Genomic DNA, 19,959 nt, shown 5'->3' on the forward strand with positions numbered 1-19,959 from the left:
TATGTAATTGGGTTCATTGTCTTCCCCTGGCATGACTCTCCCACTGGCATCCTGATCCTTATTATCCCATGATGCTCTACTGTAGCCCAATCTCACCTTGTCCTGCGAGGCAGCTGCTTCTACATGTCCAGCAATGGTGGTGTTCCTAATCTGCTCCGAGAGGGTCTGTTCCCCATAAATGGACTGGAGGAGCACCTCTGTGCAGCGCTGCTGGGACTGTCCTGTTAGCCTCTGTGGGGTAGGTTCAAATGCCCGTTACGTTGGCATGTAAGGACTTGTACTGTATTACTACTACCAAAACTACTGGCACCACTACACCTGCTAATACTACTCCTGCTGCTGCTAATGCTATTCCTGCTGACACTACTCTTACTGCTACATCTGCATTTACCACTCCTACTCCTGCTACATTGGCTGCTACTATTACTCCATAATGATACTACTAACTACAACTACTGATATTACTACTACCCTCACATGTCAAAAAAACCTGGTCAGAAAAAGCTCTATTGAGGAATTACCTGGAGAACCGACGTTGCTCGGTGGAAGAGTTTTGAGTTATTAATTTTGAAGTCCACCATAAAGTTTCTGAAGATCTTCCCCCTCAGGGTGTAGGCGCCACTCGTAACCGTGTCCAGTATCCACTTTGTGCTCAGTTCCCTCTGGAATTTCTGCAGGTAAATCCCATATGTGTGAGTGGGGCAGTTATTGGTGATCCATTAATATCTTGTTGCTCTCCCAGATCAATACGAGTTTGACAGGGGTAGAAGGGGTAGAAGAGGGGCAGATACACAAGAAGGACAAGGACAGAAGAAATAGAGATGGGCAGGGAGAGAGAAAGGGCAGATATGGAGAGAAGGAGGGTAGTTGGATGGTATAGGGGAAAGGTAAATGGGGAGAGGAGGAGGATGCTAGATGGGGAGGAAGAGAGGGTAGATAGGAACAGAGTGAGAGTAGATGGGTGGGCAGCAGGCAAGACCCCAGGGGATTGCACATACAGTACCTGGATAAAAGCACCCTCATACTCCAAGAACAGGATAGGCCACGTCAGACCAATGATACTTGGAATTGTTTTCTTGAGTGAGTTCTGCGAGGGACAATCAGTCATTACAGTGGGAATAATGCAGGGCAATCACTGGCACGTGGGTAACAGAGAGAGTTGGGCACTAAACCCATGTACCCCACTTGTTATTTGTGGGTACCTGACACAGGGAGTACTACTCAGCCTCCCCTCACCAAAGAACCATATTCTTTTCATTAGTAAAGCCTCCTCCATCTGAATGATAATTACGATATTACGTCATGGTCTCCAGACAGGGGGATGTACCAAAAACAGTACGTGATGTTTGGGACTAGAAATATAGAACCACCCATTTTTGGTTCAGAAGAACCCATTTGTAGACATTCCAGAAGAAGGATAGAAGAGGGAATTGGCAAATATACCAGTATATACCAGTATGTTCTGGTAAATGGGCATACTGACCATACTGGTATATGGGGGAGGGGCAAAGGGTCATGGTGATCACCTGACCTGATTTGCTTGGACTAATTCACTATAGAGAATACCATATTAATGTTGAATACTGTATAGATAGCATAAAGGGAAATGGGGGCCCTACACTGAGAGACCATAGAGAAGTCTATTGATATGTACCAGGATGATGTACCATAGAGAGGAGCTTATTGAGGTGTATCAGGATGATATATTATAGTGAGGGGCTTATTGAGATGTACCAGGCTGAGGTGCCATAGAGAGGAGCTTAATGAGATGTACTAGGATGATGTACCAGGCTGATGTACCATAGAGAGGAGTTTATTGAGGTGTATCAGGACGATGTATTATAGTGAGGGACTTATTGAGATGTACCAGGCTGAGGTGTCATAGAAAGGAGCTTATTGAGGTGTATCAGGGGGATGTACCATAGAGAGGAGCTTAATGAGATGTATCAGGGGGGATGTACTATAGAATGAAGCTTAATGAGATGTATCAGGGGGGGAAGTACCACAGAGACAAGTACACATGGTAAGTACAGTAAAACACCAAGGAACATCTTACCGGCAAGTACTGTCCGGCTGTCGCATGGCATATGACTTGAATATTTGAGGTCTTCTCCTTGACCAGAGCCACCAGCTTTTCTATTTGGTTGAGGTCATCTGAAGGAAGAACCACAGAGGCAATTAAATGGGGTTCATGAACCCAATACAGGAATGATAAAGGCAACTTGTCTGGAATTTAAACCTGTGGTTGCAAAGTTTCCCTTTATTTTATTCCTGTAACGACTTGCCCTCTCACCCATTTACCCATTTCACTTCCTTGTTCGTAGAATTTCCCTCTGCAGATGAGTTTTGTGTATAACCTCAGGGTTTTCATTAAGAATCTCATGATGAACAAACACAATACATCGGCCTCATCTGGACTCCCAGTCTTCTCTATACTGGGGCATGTCTGGGATATATTCCCACCCCAATCTCCTCTATGTGTCAGAATAAGAGGGGCATCAAAGCAGAGACACCTGGGAACCTTCCAGTGCTATATCCACCAAGAAAGAACTTCACTTAAATAGTGAGTGTACACTCAGCCTAGCTCACAATCAGTGTGGGAAACTGTACAGAAGCACATTAGCTGCCCTGGGGCAACTTAGCCATGCACTTTGTTTACTGGTCTGAGCTGCTCCCAAACCCACCCTGCACTCAGAGATGCCCACTCTGCTGATGATCCAACTGATGCCATGCTGGACTGGTTCCTTACCCACCCCCCCATTCCATAATAGTCACATGGTGCTTATACTGAGCCCTTCATTGTACTTCCAGTCCAGAAGTTGTTGACACATTTGTGGGACACAGTAGCCTTGTTGGTTTCGGTGCTTCCCAACTCCCTCTGTTTATTGGAACACACACCAGATATTTCCTTATGTTACTGGACTGGTGAGTTCTGGTTCTGGCTGGGCACAGACACGCTTTGTTTTGGGTTAAATAGTCAGGATTTGGCTTTGTGCTCTGAATACACATTCGTGTTGGATAGGGGCCTTCATCTTGCTGAGGGGATTGGAACCTTTACTGTTGGGGTCCTTATCCTATCACAGGGCCTGAATTCTGTGGTCTACCGTCTGAGAATGTATGGGGTCCTGGGCAATATGTTACAGTGGGGGGGAAGGGAAAGTCCATGAGAGATGTACATAGGAAATGCTTGTAGGTAGGTCCATATGGAACTCACCATCCAGAGTGAAGATGAGCAGGACGGTGTCTGTTTCTGACACTGAGGGGAGAACGTTCTTCACAAAGTCTTCATGGGAGATGGAGAACTCGGGTCCCTGCCAGTGAGAGAGGTTAGTGCTTGCCCTGTGCCCAGTGATAGTCATAGCTACTAACCTGCATACACCTGACTGTAACTGAACCCATTGTGCACCGAAGAGCAGCCAATAAAATAGCTGGGTCACCCTCCAACTAGTACCCAGGTACTGACCCAGTAGAACCCAAGCCTGAATATCTGAACCCCCCACTCTGCACAGGTAACACAGACTGAGGCTCATTTCCCAGGTGCCCCCCACATCATTTCTGTTGCAGAAGTCGCTACTTACCAGTGACGAGAGATCCCCTTCCTTGTTCTCTATGGAGTGGTAACCGCCAGTGATAAACCCACGCACGTCCCTCCAGTCTGTTCCAATAGCAATAACATCAGGTCACTCATTGGTACATTCATTGGTGGGTACAGGGAGGGTAAGTGACCCTGAGGCTTTTCCTGTGGAGCCAGACAGGTGTGGGTGCCCCCGACTGGTGTTTGTCCCACAGTTATTGTTGTGCCACTCACTCTCCTGTTGGGCCACGTGTCACTTCCCATCCACCCACTGAACTGCCCGACATAGAAATACACTCGTAGAGAATTCCCCTTACCCCTTGATCACCCCCCAATCCTGTACAAATGAGAAATACCCCTTTGGCAGCCAAGATCCGTTTCCCGGTTGCCAATCACAGGTTCATAATTGGGGTTAATTTTGTAGAACAAAAAACGAACTCCCAGAAGCCTCAGCCAGTAAGTAACTGGGAATTGTGGGGGTGGGGCTCGGCAGAGGAAAGATCTATAACAGATTGAAAGAATCATTTTGGGGTTTCATCCTGAGCATCAGAATTATCCAATTCCTTTTCTTCTTTGCCTTCCTGAGGGGTCGTCGGTAAAGTGTTTGGAAGGGTTGAACCTGATGGATGTGGGTTTTTGTTCTAGTTGGCTTGTTATGTGCAGATAAAGAGGGGAGGGATATGCCATGTATATGTTTATACCCATAGGGCCCATGGTGTGCCCCTTATACATCTCATACTGCTGCAATTATTCCAATCACTCTCTTCCAACCACTATTAAACTACAGCTCCCAGCATGACAAGCAGCTTTGGAGTGTGATGTAGCACATTGTTATTACAAAGTGTCACCTAAGGCAGAGGCAAGAATCCTGTTCTGCTACTTACCTCCCATAAGTGCCCGGGGCAGGTACAGTGAGGCTAAGGGTGGCCATACACAGGCGCACTCAGCAGAGGAAACGTTCTGACTGGACCCAATGACACTGGTGCAGTAGAATTTGCCACCAGATGAATGAGTTAGTAATAGTGGCTTATGGCTGAGCATCAGTGTTCTATCTGTACCCGGGCCCTGGTATCTAAGGGCCCCAGCAGAACTACACCAATAGCAAGGTCACAGTCACACAACCAAGCACTGGAGCATTTTCACATACATGTATATATATATATATATGAGAGGTGAGTCTATACATGGAAGGGAAATAAATATAATCGCTCCGACTCATTGCAAATCACAAGGTAGAAATGTGTCAGCTTGAAAGTATATAGCCGGTACTGGATTCCCTTGGTGTCCCACGCCGCATACAATAGGAGAACAAAAGGTAGAGTTCCGCAAATCGGGGTACTTTAAAGCTTTGATCTTTATTCATCCATATTTAAAAGACACGCAGCAGGGTTGCTTAACGCGTTTCGGGCACATCTGCCCTTAATCATAAGGATAAAGGAACACTGGTAAATAGATAAGGGCAACCACGACCTGTAGTGATGGACTTCTGGTATTAAATTATACATTAGATCACATGAATACCATGTATACCTATATACCTACAAAAACGATACAATGAAAAAATGTGCAGAATAAAAAGATTGAAAGTATCCAATCAAACACAAACGTGAAATAATAAACCAGAAAAATATAAACAAAAAATCTATTCATTTATACAAAGTGAGAAATATCAAATCTGGTGTTCAGTCCATGTGGATTACAGTTATTTAAGGTAAATATCCAGAATTCTGCACATTTTTCCATTGTATTGGTTTTGTAGGTATATAGGTAACCATGGTATCCATGTGATCTAATGTATAATTTAATACCAGAAGTCCATCACTACAGGTCGTGGTTGCCCTTATCTATTTACCAGTGTTCCTTTATCCTAATGATTAAGGGCAGCTGTGCCCGAAACGCGTTAAGCAACCCTGCTGCGTGTCTTTTAAATATGGATGAATAAAGATCAAAGCTTTAAAGTACCCCGATGTGCGGAACTCTACCTTTTGTTCTCCTATACATGGAAGGGCGCAGGTTGGGGGTCAGAAGATTTGGGGAAACAGAACCAAAATACCTGAGATTATGGCCCAGATATGTCACTTACCTGCCTGATAGGTGGGCACACACTCCACTGCATCCATTATGCCCACTAGCCCCAGGGTGCCCCAGCCGAGGATGTACAGATGGCCCTTTTTCTGTAGGCTGCAAATCAGGGGGCACATTATTAGCTCGGCCATATTCAAGCCCCCCCAGATGTACAACCTATATCAATTAGTGACAGTTCCCCACATGGAACAACCTGTATGTGACTGTAAGAGCACCCCATATACAGCCTGTATCCTTATATTAAATAGCCCCCCAACATCCCATATCTACCTGTTCTTATGTGGGTGCCACCTACCTTGTTGCCGTCTGTTTCATCAGGGCTGCAATTTTCTTGCTCTGGGAGTAGGTGACCTTGTGGGCCCTCTCATATGTCCTGAGAATTTCCAACAGGCACCTGAAACATGAGGCACCCAGTCAGCTGGTGGGCCCACAACTCCTTTTCTGCCCCTCTGCTACTTTCCCCACTTGAGATGACAGTGTAGCCCCCCAAATCATATCAGCCCCTAGTCACCATGCTGATATGAACCCACAGCCTTGTAATGGGCACACACTGGACCCCAGACAGTTTCTTGGGAGCAGCCCTGGGAATGTGGGTGGGAAACAAGACTGGAGATCAGGACTCACCCAACACCAAGCAGATATCAATAGATTCAGGCCCATTCAGTTCCCCTGCGCCCCTAATCCTATACCACAAGGGCTGAGGTCTAGCAGGTTCCCCTGGACTTTAGTTCTACTGCACCCGAATATTGTCTTCCCACTCACTTCTCAGTCACCGGCACATTGGACTCAGCCTTGTGGGCCACCAGCAACAGAGTCTCCAGAAGGATCTTGGTGGCACTTCCCCCCTTCATCCGCGAGGAACCACTCACTCCTTCAGGCTGGAAGACAAGAGAGAAGCCTTGGATAATGTACTCCTGCTGTACTACAACTCCCACAATGCTCAGCAGAGTTACATACCAGAATGGTCATTGCTATAGTGGGATGGGCAAGATTTCACTCTCAATAAATTATTTCCATCTATAATTAGTTATCAGCCCAGTGGGTTGAATTGGGAATTCACATTGTCAGTAAGGAATTGGGGGGCACCTATACAGTAGAGCAGGTAGATGTATGTAGGTATGTGTAGAACGTCCCCATGAGAGTTGAGCCAAGCCCTGTGAGAGGCAGAAGATCCCTGATGGCCCAGGGTGGGTTATGGGTAATCCTTTATTGAAAGGGAGCAGCAGCCAAATCCGTAAGAGGCAACAGTGAGTTCCAGTAGTGTAAGGGTGGGCACCTATGGGTGACATGGACCTATGAAGGTGCCCAGATACATGAGCCTGGGATCTGCTGAAGCCGCTTCTCTGTAGTGTGAGGCGCCATCATTCCCTCACCATTAGATTATTCTAATTTCTATCTGATCTGTATCTTTAAATGCTTCAAACCAAAGAATCGCACATTACTTTTTTTTTTTTTAGAAAAATATCAAAGAAAATAAAAATAGAAGTATGAGTTTAGAAAGGAAATAAACGAAATAAAGTGTGAATTAATGAATGTGACAATAAATAATAGACCTTCCTCCAGTGAGAAATGACAAACTTAGACCTGACCCCAGAACATATATTTATTACACTTATCCCCCCCCAGTGGGACAGAACAAACACCGGAGAAGGGGGTATTATTTCTTGTCCCACTTTATTTCGTCTATTTCCTTTCTAAACGAATACTTTCAGGGGCCGATTCACTAAGCTCGAGTGAAGGATTCGAATGAAAAAAATTCGAATTTCGAAGTATTTTTGGGGTACTTCGACCATCGAATTGGTTAAATTCGTTCGAATTCGAACGAAATCGAACGATTCGAAGTAAAAATCGTTCGACTATTCGACCATTCGATAGTCGAAGTACTTTCCCTTTAAAAAAAACTTCGACCCCCTACTTCGGCAGCTAAAAGCTACCGAAGTCAATGTTAGCCTATGGGGAAGGTCCCCATAGGCTTGCTAACCTTTTTTTGATCGAAGGATTTTCCTTCGATCGTTGGATTTAAATCGTTCGAATCGTTCGATTCGAAGGATTTAATCGTTCGATCGAACGAAAAATCCTTCGAACGATCGAACGCAGGATTAGCGCTAAATCGTTCGACTTCGATATTCGAAGTCGAACGATTTTAGTTCCCAGTCGAATATCGAGGGTTAATTAACCCTCGATATTCGACTATTGATGAATCGGCCCCTAAATGTTTTTTGTTCATGTGATAAAGTGGGATGCACACGATTCCTTTTGAGAAGTGACATAACACAGTAGGTGATGACATCACTGATAAGGCCTTGGTGCCATTTTGTGTATTTTATGCATCACGGCTGTGGGGGTTATTTCATTCCTGAGGACGGCTCTGGAACATTTAATAAACTTCTTTGTTATTTTTAGTGCGGTTGTTTGAAGCATTTATAGTATGGACTGTACAAGCAGGTCACAGACAGGGCACCATCACTGGGTTTGCTCAATCTATATCTATTCATATGGCTCTAGACCAGTGATCCCCAACCAGTTGCTCATGAGTAACATGTTACTCTCCAACCCCTTGGATGTTGCTCCCAGTGGTCTCAAAGCAGGTAATTTTTTTTGAACAAGTTTTAGTTGTATAAAAACCAGTTGTACTGTCAAACAGAGACTCAATGTAGGCTGACAATCCACATAGGGGCTACTAAATGGCCAATCACAGCACTTATTTGGAACCCCATGAACATTTTTCATGCTTGTGTTGCTCCCCAAATCCTTTTACTAAATGTTGCTCACATGTTGAAAAGGTTGGGGATCCCTGCTCTACAGGCAAGAATGACTTGTAACCATGACAACACTGGCCGGCACACTTACCCCCACTGCCGGATTGAGAATGAAGCCCTTCTGAGAGTCGTGCAGGGTCTGGAGCCGTTCGGCCACTTGTCGGAAACTGGAGTGCCAGCCCTCGATGCGCTCGTTCCTAGGGGTGAGCAGCACAAGAAACCATTAGGCACCAGTAAGGCCCAGTCACAGGGAGGCAAGAAGCTCCTCTCTCAGCCCACCTGGCCATACTGACTGGGTTAAATCCCACCAACACCGGCAGGTAAACATCCAGGTGCCTCATGCAGAAATCCAACTGACCAGCGATGAACGGAGCCTGATGGAACAGACACAGCAAGATTAGTCCCCGAATCCACTTCTTCTCCCTCTACCCTGAGTAATGGAGCCAAATGGAATCCACGGTGCCAGCGGGTCTTTATATGAGGGTGTCATGGGCTCTATGTTCTATGGTGTAACAACACCAAGCTGTGAGAGGCGAGGGCATACGGTAGGACTTACAAGTACAACTCCTTTAGGGAATGAAGTTCTTTATTGTGGATCCATTGTTAAGAGTTTCCCAGAGTATTTATGGTAGCCAGCTGGCATTTAGTGGTCCTGCCTACAACATGATGCCAGGGTCGGGCACTGATACTACTGGTCACTGGAACATGTGGGTACAGCTGTGATGGTTCCAGCCTGTCCATTTGTACAAAAAGACTAACAATTTGGAATTCTTGGTAGCCAACTTAGTAGCCAGAAAGGGAACAGCCCCTGACGTAAATGCAGAACAGGGATTGATACTTCCAGATGGGCCAATTACATGACATTCTGGGGGTGGGGGGCATTATAAAGACCAAACCAATCCTGCATTGTGATAGGGCCAATCACAGCTAATACTGCTGGGCCAATGGGGTGCCATTTAGTGAGCATGCCCAGTTTGGTTGAAGTATAGGTTCCAGACGGAACACAACTCTTGCAGTGGGAAGATGGGAACAAATCTGTGTATTGTATCACAGAGGGTCCTGGCTTTGTTTGCCCCACAGTGGGGGTCAGTGACCCTGGAATGCAGACTGGTTATACTTAGCATTAAACAGAGAGACAAAAGGTTATCAGTAAAATACATTTGGTGCAACATGTAGGAAAGGGGCATTGAGAGACATCTAAGCATCTAAATAACAGTTCAGATTTTTCCTCCAGATTAAAAATTTGTTTTATCACATATGGGGCATAAATGGTTAATCATTGCTGTGTGTAGTTACCCTGACATATATAGTGTATGGCAGCAGCCACAAGGGCATACCTCCCAACTGTCCCTTTTTCGGAGGGACAGTCCCTCTTTTGACAGCTCAACCCTCATTTGTACTGGAAAGTCCCTCTTTTCTCTGCACTGAACAGCCAGAAAAAGAAACAAAGTTTCTCACTTAATTGGCTTTTAGCAGCCCAGAACAGCCAACAGGTGCAAATAAGATACTTTGTAACAATTTTGAGACACAAAAACACAGTTTAGATAAGGAGAAGTATTTTCAAACTCTCATAACCTGCCAAATTTTGTAAAACGAACATGGTAATTAGGGGGTGTGGCCACAGAAAGGGGTGTGGTCAAAATAATTGCTGTGCTACGTGCGGAAAAAATTTTTTTGTCCCTCTTTTTACTTCCAAAATGTTGGGAGGTATGCACAAGGGATCCACCAGTTACAGCATAACCCACAACCGACCCATGAACAGGGCCGCGATTAGAAATCACGGGGCCCCATTTTTTGGCGGCCCCCCCATCCTGGTGCCCAAGCCCCGCCCCAGACCCCGCCCACGCCATGTCACAGTTAAAAGACCACACAGACATCAGCGCTAAAAAGTAACCTCCCCACACACACACAAGTTATGAAAAGCTATTGATGGTCAGGGCCCCCTTATAAGTTTAAAAACAAAAAACATTGGTGCCAGGGCCCCCCATAAAAGTTTTTTTTAAAAAGCATTGGTGCGAAGGGCCCCCTTTACAAGTTAAAAAATTGGGGCTCCAAAAAAATTTTTTTTTCAAAAAAAAAATTGGCGCCAGGGCCCCCCTTACAAGTTTTTTATATAACTTGTCCTTGTCCAAGAATTTAGTTTATATAACTTTATTATACTATGTTTTTATGTTTTTTAATACTTTTTAGGGGCCCTTGTAGTGATGGGTGGGGAAGGGGGGGGGCGAAGGGTGCCCAAAAAATATTGTTGTGTTGTGGCCCCACGATTTCTGACGGCAGCCCTGCCCACAAGCGACCCACGAGGTCTCAGCCTGCCCACAAGCGACCCAGGAGGTCTCAGCCTGCCCACAAGCGACCCACGAGGTCTCAGCCTGACCACAAGCGACCCACACAATGACTATATGTGATACTCACAGACAAGCCGCAGGAAATGCCAATAAACAGCACGTTCTTCTTCCCCTCACACACCTGCAAGTTCCAAACTGTCGGTCAGTCGTTATTTAAAGGGCTCAGTGTAAACATTTGGTTTAATGTAAAAAGAACAATATGGGACCAGTCCATTAGACATTGAGGCACAAATAGTCTGAGCTGGAATTCACTCAGCTAATTGCCCCCAGTGTATTATCAATTCATAGATTGGGGGACACTCGATCACTGGTGAATAAAATAATAGTAACAGTAGACAAGTTGTTTTCCTATTAATGTGGGGTACAGACATGTGCACCCCACTGTCCCTGCTGAGAGCAACCTACCTTCTCTAATTCCTGGGCCCCCAGCTGGGGGTTATCTTCTGAAGATTCCTGAGAGGTGACAATCGATCTGCGGAACAAGAACAGGGGGTCACTGTGTATTGGTGATTTGGGGTTCCTTCTAGGAAAGATGTTGTAACTGAATTGCACCATTATTTCTGCTCCCACTTAGTTGCAGGTCCCCAGTTGCCACCAGAGGGGCAGTAATGATGTAAAATAGCCACAATCACAACTGTTTTGATTCAATTCAGAATCTCACTCACCTGTCCCCTCCCGACATGATGTAGCAGTAACAGGGGGTCTTGTGCAGCCCCTTCAAGAGTCCATTGAAGGAATTCTGAAAAGGAAAAACATTCCCAAGTTTTACTTTTTATTAGCAATTAAATGATCAAACATCTAATCCCGCCCACTGCTTGAGTTTCACACTCCTTGCCCCTCCCCTTTATAAGCAATATATATTCTAGTTCCTCCCACTGCTTGACTTACACACTCCTTGCCCCTCCCCTTTATAAGCAATATATATTCTAGTCCCTCCCACTGCTTGAGTCACACACTCCTTGCCCCTCCCCTTTATAAGCAATATATATTCTAGTCCCTCCCACTGCTTGACTTACAGACTCCGTACCCCTCCCCTTTATAAGCAATATATATTCTAGTCCCTCCCACTGCTTGAGTTACACACTCCTTGCCCCTCCCCTTTATAAGCAATATATGTTCTAGTCCCTCCCACTGCTTGACTTACAGACTCCTTACCCCTCCCCTTTATAAGCAATATATATTCTAGTCCCTCCCACTGCTTGAGTTACACACTCCTTGCCCCTCCCCTTTATAAGCAATATATATTCTAGTCCCTCCCACTGCTTGACTTACAGACTCCTTACCCCTCCCCTTTATTAGCAATATATGTTCTAATCCCACCCACTGCCTGTTACACACTCCTTGCCCCTCCCCTTTATAAGCAATATATATTCTAGTTCCTCCCACTGCTTGAGTTACACACTCCTTGCCCCTCCCCTTTATAAGCAATATATATTCTAGTCCCTCCCACTGCTTGAGTTACACACTCCTTGCCCCTCCCCTTTATAAGCAATATATATTCTAGTCCCTCCCACTGCTTGAGTCACACACTCCTTGCCCCTCCCCTTTATAAGCAATATATATTCTAGTCCCTCCCACTGCTTGACTTACAGACTCCTTACCCCTCCCCTTTATAAGCAATATATATTCTAGTCCCTCCCACTGCTTGAGTTACACACTCCTTGCCCCTCCCCTTTATAAGCAATATATATTCTAGTCCCTCCCACTGCTTGAATTACACACTCCTTACTCCTCCCCTTTATAAGCAATATATGTTCTAGTCCCACCCACTGCTTGAGTTACACACTCCTTACTCCTCCCCTTTATAAGCAATATATGTTCTAGTCCCACCCACTGCTTGAGTTACACACTCCTTGCCCCTCCCCCTCTGAGACACCATCAGAGTGCTCCAATCATATCCATTGCTCCTCCTGTTAATCTTAGTGTTTTAATCCCACCCACTGCCTGAGTCACAGACTCCATCTCCCACCCCATGTAAATTGGCATCAGACTGATCTAGTCCCAGAAGCCCCTGTGGTGCACTTACAGCAAGTAAAAGGGCCAGCCGCCCGGAGGTCCCACAGCCACTCAGAACCACCAGACTGTCATCAGGATTCTGGGAAGAAACAGGTTGAAAAGTCATAATTCAAAACAAGACCTTTATTTCTCTGCCCAGTGGATTCTTTCCCCAGGGGCCCCATGAAGTAGGAATAAATAAACTTGTGTCAGCTTCTATTTGTCTCTTCTGTCATTTCTGTAAGAACATTCATGAATGGTTAATTGGTATTTCTCCTGTTTGATGAAGTGAACGCATGGCTGTATAAATACCAGTGCATTCTGCATCAGTCTAATGATCAGCCCTTATCTCATATAAAGGCAAAAAGAGCAGGCAGAGGTTTCTCCTGTTTGATTTCCCATTTTCACTCAAATCAGTAAATGTCCAACCATGGAACCCCAATACCTGGGACTTTATTAGGGAATTTCACCACTACTTCCTGCTCCATATTCCATAAACAGTAGGGACCCCTGAGCCATGGAGCCCACACTTCCCTGTACTCACCTTTAATACCTCCTGCACTCTCTTTGCTACATCCCCCATTGTCTTCAGCACCGACTCGCTGTACAGTCTCTGTGAGGGGAGAGAGAACATTAATCATCATGGGCTCATCTTGGGACAACCAGGGGCCAAACCAAGTCAGACCAATCCACAATCAGGACTAATAGATTATTGATAATTCCCATTATGCAGTCTGCAGCATGCCAATTCATGCCACTACATGCCAATACATGCCAATACATTCCAATACATTCCACTACATGCCGATACATTCCGATACATGCCAATACATTCCAATACATTCCAATACATGCCGATACATGCCGATACATGCCGATACATGCCAATACATTCCAATACATGTCAATACATGCCACTACATGCCAATACATTCCAATACATTCCAATACATGCCGATACATGCCGATACATGCCGATACATGCCAATACATGCCGATACATGCCGATACATGCCGATACATGCCAATACATGCCGATACATGCCAATACATGCCAATACATTCCAATACATTCCAATACATGCCGATACATTTTAATACATTCCAATACATGCCAATACATGCCAATACATGCCAATACATTCCAATACATTCCAATACATGCCAATACATTCCAATACATGCCGATACATGCCGATACATGCCAATACATGCCGATACATTCCAATACATTCCAATACATTCCAATACATGCCGATACATGCCAATACATGCCAATACACGCCGATACATTCCAATACATTCCAATACATTCCAATACATGCCGATACATGCCAATACATGCCGATACATTCCAATACATTCCAATACATGCCGATACATGCCGATACATGCCAATACATGCCAATACATGCTGATACATTCCAATACATTCCAATACATGCCAATACATGCCAATACATGCCGATACATTCCAATACATTCCAATACATTCCAATACATTCCAATACATGCCGATACATGCCGATACATGCCAATACATGCCAATACATGCCGATACATTCCAATACATTCCAATACATGCCGATACATGCCGATACATGCCAATACATGCCGATACATTCCAATACATTCCAATACATGCCGATACATGCCGATACATGCCGATACATGCCAATACATTCCAATACATGTCAATACATGCCACTACATGCCAATACATTCCAATACATTCCAATACATGCCGATACATGCCGATACATGCCGATACATGCCAATACATGCCGATACATGCCGATACATGCCGATACATGCCAATACATGCCGATACATGCCAATACATGCCAATACATTCCAATACATTCCAATACATGCCGATACATTTTAATACATTCCAATACATGCCAATACATGCCAATACATGCCAATACATTCCAATACATTCCAATACATGCCAATACATTCCAATACATGCCGATACATGCCGATACATGCCAATACATGCCGATACATTCCAATACATTCCAATACATTCCAATACATGCCGATACATTTTAATACATTCCAATACATGCCAATACATGCCGATACATTCCAATACATTCCAATACATTCCAATACATGCCGATACATGCCAATACATGCCAATACACGCCGATACATTCCAATACATTCCAATACATTCCAATACATGCCGATACATGCCAATACATGCCGATACATTCCAATACATTCCAATACATGCCGATACATGCCGATACATGCCAATACATGCCAATACATGCTGATACATTCCAATACATTCCAATACATGCCAATACATGCCAATACATGCCGATACATTCCAATACATTCCAATACATTCCAATACATTCCAATACATGCCGATACATGCCGATACATGCCAATACATGCCAATACATGCCGATACATTCCAATACATTCCAATACATGCCGATACATGCCGATACATGCCAATACATGCCGATACATTCCAATACATTCCAATACATGCCGATACATGCTGATACATGCCGATACATGCCGATACATGCCGATACATTCCAATACATTCCAATACATGCCAATACATGCCAATACATGCCGATACATGCCGATACATGCCGATACATGCCAATACATTCCAATACATGCCGATACATGCCGATACATGCCAATACATGCCAATACATGCTGATACATTCCAATACATGCCAATACATGCCAATACATGCTGATACATGCCGATACATGCCGATACATGCCGATACATTCCAATACATTCCAATACATGCCAATACATGCCAATACATGCCGATACATGCCGATACATGCCGATACATGCCAATACATTCCAATACATTCCAATACATTCCAATACATGCCAATACATGCCACTACATGCCGATACATTTTAATACATTCCAATACATGCCAATACATGCCAATACATGCCAATACATTTTAATACATTCCAATACATGCCAATACATGCCAATACATGGTGATACGGCAGTCAGTTCCCAGTATGAACCAATCAGAGAATACATTGTATTATTGGCCCCTATAATAAAGCAGAGTGTGGCTCCCATTGGGCCCACCCTGACACTCACATGATAATGAATGAGATTCTCATCTTCCTCCTGGAATATCTCGGCATCACAGTCTCTCAGGAGCTGCACCAACTGGGAGGGGTCGGCTTTATCCAGCTCCCGCGTCATGGGGTTGGACTTCTCACTGATTGGCAGAGATTCCTCGTATCCCGCCAGCTGGGAATAGAAACAGTGAATGGGGCCCTTGTGTTCTCCTGCCCTTGGTCACAACCAATCCTGGGACACGAGTGTAACAAGGACCTACTGACCCCACAGCACAATCATTTTAGGGCCCCCTGACATTAAACATAAACCTCTAGTGAAAGTGATCAGAGCCCTAGGGCCCCTCACACCTCCCTGGCCCAGGGGATGATTGTGTTATTGTGATGCCCCTGGCAGGTCTATAGACTCCACAGAATCTCACACACACACAACATTTCTCTTTCACTCATTTTGTGGCACCAAAATATAATTGAATTGTGTAGGGAATTAGTGCAAAACCCCTGTATTTATCCCTGTATGAGATCAATCCCAGAGCCTGTGTGTGTGAGCTGTAAGCTGTTACCTAGCAACCAGCTGTTCAGTGATCTCAGTGCAACAGGAAGTGACACAGCAGCTAGTGAGTGGCAGGCAGGAAGAGGAAGTCACAGAGACTGGCAAAAGAAGAGAGCCTGGCATAGAGAGCCGCATGGTGGAGACAGAGAGAGGCCAGAGAGCTGCTGGTGGGACCAGAGAGCTGAGAGGCTGCACCACATTCATTTGGATCAGACTGGCACAGGGAAGCCACATACTGTGTCTGGAGAGACAGAGAGTGTGAGAGGAATCCAGACTGGAGGAATAACCAGCAGGAGATTCCTATCTGAGCATCCAAAGGGGCTGCTAGTCTCACTGTATGTCTGACTGTGCTGGACTCACCTGGAGAGACTCTAAAGTATCCAAAGAGGATTTGTGTGAGTATCCTGTTTAAAGGGACAGTACCCTAAAGAAGCGCTTAAGATACAGAGGAAAGTTTAAAACTGAGTAAGCTTTATCAGAAAGCTCAGTTTGCTCCACCCCCATCCCCTCCCTGCTGTAATCTGAGCCCAAAACTATAAGAAAGCAGGGAGAGACTCAGGCAGGAAGTGATGTCACACCGAGCTAATATGGCAGCTGCTATCCTAAACAAACAAAGACAGTGTCTAGAGCTAGTTACTCAGGTATGGTAAAGCATTCCACAGAATAAATAAAGTGTTATAGCTTGCACTATTGCAGTTAATTTATTGGTAATAAACTGCCTCTGTAGCTTTCCTTCTCCTTTAAAGGACTTTGCCTTCTTTAATTAGCTAGACCGATTGTGTAAGCAAGTTAGTTAGTAAGGCCCTATTGCCACTGGTTAGGAGTACTGCCTGTACTAGCTGCCCATTTATGTTAGATAAAAATGTATTCAGTTTAACCAATACTGTGTGTGTAATTACTGTATTCCCAGTGGGGCCACCCGTAGGTGCATTCCCGGATCCCACTAGGTAGAGGCACTGTACCAGGTACCCTGTCTCTCCCAATACCACTACGGAGTGGCTCAGGTTTGTCCCGTGCCATCAGGTAAGCGCCACACGTGGAGTGTAACACCGACAAAGGGGTGTCGAAAGGGTTACAATTGCATATGACATAAGAAGTGGTGTATGAGAAACAGGATGTGATGTTGTTGGATCAGGAAGTGAAGTGGCTTAATCAGGAAATGCTCTGTGTCACAAACAGGAAGTTACATTAACAGGAAGTGATGTTGTTGGATTAGGAAGTGAAGTGGCTTAATCAGGAAATGCTCTGTGTCACAAACAGGAAGTTACAATAACAGCATGTTTGAGTGGGAGGAGATTGGGGGAGTCACTAGGGGCATAGCAGGGTGTGGCCAATACAAAACATGTCAGCCAATAAGTCCCAATTCATTTGCCCTTTGGTCGTTAATTGGCAGGAGTATCAGGGACACACAATTCCTAAAGATCAACCAACCCCAAAGGAAACGTTCCTCTGGTTTTCTCTGTGAGAAACATTGGCATCAAGTGAAGCCTGGGCAACAACCTTCCAGCCAATCATGTTGTCATTTATCTGAATTTCATCATGTTCCAAGTATCAAAGAGAAAAGCGAGGAACCCAGTGTGGGACAAAGTTTTACCCGCCCAGAGTAACCAATCAGATATCAGAAGCCAGCTTTCACTCATCTAGTGCAGTTTACTTTAATGATAGACAACATCTGATTGGTCAGTTACTGCATTGGTAGGTACAGTGCCCCTCCCCCCCATTGCAACTACCAACCCCATGAACAAAAGTAAATCACAGCCTCATACTCACCTCCCATTTCCCTGGGTCAGGGGTCTCGATCACATGCTGATACTTCCTTGTGCCTCTCATGCTTCTCTCTGCAGATTATACAACTACTAAAAGAGAGAAAGTACAGAGAAGGTTGTTAGATCACTATATATAAATATATAAGGGGGATATGATCACTATATATAAATATATAAGGGGATATGATCACTATATATAAATATATAAGGGGATATGATCACTATATATAAATATATAAGGGGATATGATCACTATATATAAATATATAAGGGGATATGATCACTATATATAAATATATAAGGGGATATGATCACTATATATAAATATATAAGGGGTATATGATCACTATATATAAATATATAAGGGGGTATGATCACTATATATAAATATATAAGGGGGATATGATCACTATATATAAATATATAAGGGGGATATGATCACTATATATAAATATATAAGGGGATATGATCACTATATATAAATATATAAGGGGATATGATCACTATATATAAATATATAAGGGGATAAGATCACTATATATAAATATATAAGGGGATAAGATCACTATATATAAATATATAAGGGGATATGATCACTATATATAAATATATAAGGGGTATATGATCACTATATATAAATATATAAGGGGGTATGATCACTATATATAAATATATAAGGGGGATATGATCACTATATATAAATATATAAGGGGGATATGATCACTATATATAAATATATAAAGGGGGGCAGTTAAGAGGCAGGTAAGGGGGGGATATTATATGGTATAAATGGGAATTCAGCAACAGAGATAAATCCCATAAGAAGAAACTGCTTCAGTGAAACTAATTTGCTACGTTTAAGGTTAATTAGAAACTTAGAGAGGTGAACGTTATTCCCTCAGAGTCCAAAGTGCTACTGACTCCAGGGACCACGATATTGTATCAGCCTGAACTGCCCAATCCCCGAGCCTTTGCTGGTTATTACAGTTCCCTGTGCAGAACACATGGACTCTCAGTTGTACCTGCAGAACTGACTCTCCAGTACTAGTGGGTCTCAGGGGGTTAAGGGAGACATTGGTACCAGTATACCCAGTGGTACTACACATTGTTATACAGATAGTGACACCATTTCTCATGTCATTTCCAAAAAGTCAGCGTGGGGGGGGGGTGCTTATCATCTAATTTAGAGAGGTCTCTTGCTCTGCAGTCTCTGGGGACATCTCTTGTTCTCTCACTCCAGACCAGTCTGTCCCTCTGTCTGTCTCATGCATTATATCTGTTCTGTCAGTCTCTCTCTCTATATTTATTATTTTACATTGCAGTTTATCACCCCCAGCTGTCTCTTTACTGGTCTGTCTCTCAGTCGTGTAACAGAGAATCTCATGCTGTCTCTTTACTGACCCAGTAATCTCTCAGTACTTACACAGCTGTCTGTTCTGTATGTGAGTGTTCCCGGCCGAGCCTGTGTGTCTCTCCATGCAGCGAGTCTGTCTCTCTTGTAGCAGAGTCACTTGTTTGTCTCATTCTTATCAGATTATTCTGCCAATCATTAAACAACCAGGTTAAACTTCAATCTCTCTGTGTTCCCTGTTTGTTCACAACTGTCCTTCCCTCCCATAATCACCCCCACTCTTCCCTGATATACACCCTCTCCCACAATCTTACTGTTTATATGGTACTTACCTGCTACAGGGGCCACATACATGTTCCTAATGACACATACCCCCTACTGTAAATGATAAGGATATTAGAAGTCACTGAGGGGTTGTTCTGTGACCATATAAA

At 44.1% G+C, this 19,959-nt stretch overlaps 1 protein-coding gene across 2 annotated transcripts in view; it reads right to left on the reverse strand.

Annotated features, from left to right (window-relative positions):
* Nucleotides 1-19,679, reverse strand: part of gckr.L (glucokinase regulator L homeolog) — a 21,404-nt gene extending 1,725 nt beyond the window's left edge. Inside the window, exons 1-19 of one of the 2 annotated variants that reach the window (XM_041562118.1) lie at nucleotides 19,598-19,679; nucleotides 18,179-18,261; nucleotides 15,875-16,030; nucleotides 13,306-13,374; nucleotides 12,793-12,861; nucleotides 11,432-11,505; nucleotides 11,172-11,238; nucleotides 10,834-10,887; nucleotides 8,698-8,792; nucleotides 8,510-8,615; nucleotides 6,422-6,537; nucleotides 5,955-6,053; nucleotides 5,658-5,755; nucleotides 3,579-3,655; nucleotides 3,215-3,311; nucleotides 2,057-2,154; nucleotides 1,004-1,087; nucleotides 522-671; nucleotides 97-231 (exon numbers count right to left, since the gene is read on the reverse strand). In XM_041562118.1, coding sequence (XP_041418052.1) covers nucleotides 97-231; nucleotides 522-671; nucleotides 1,004-1,087; nucleotides 2,057-2,154; nucleotides 3,215-3,311; nucleotides 3,579-3,655; nucleotides 5,658-5,755; nucleotides 5,955-6,053; nucleotides 6,422-6,537; nucleotides 8,510-8,615; nucleotides 8,698-8,792; nucleotides 10,834-10,887; nucleotides 11,172-11,238; nucleotides 11,432-11,505; nucleotides 12,793-12,861; nucleotides 13,306-13,374; nucleotides 15,875-16,030; nucleotides 18,179-18,238 — 1,704 coding nt within the window. In that variant the 5' untranslated portion in view covers nucleotides 18,239-18,261; nucleotides 19,598-19,679. 2 annotated transcript variants of the gene reach the window in all.
* Between the last annotated feature and the right edge of the window lie 280 nt (nucleotides 19,680-19,959).

The sequence above is a fragment of the Xenopus laevis genome, chromosome 5L, assembly GCF_017654675.1.
Source record: "Xenopus laevis strain J_2021 chromosome 5L, Xenopus_laevis_v10.1, whole genome shotgun sequence".
In the NCBI taxonomy this organism is placed as follows: Eukaryota; Metazoa; Chordata; class Amphibia; order Anura; family Pipidae; genus Xenopus; species Xenopus laevis.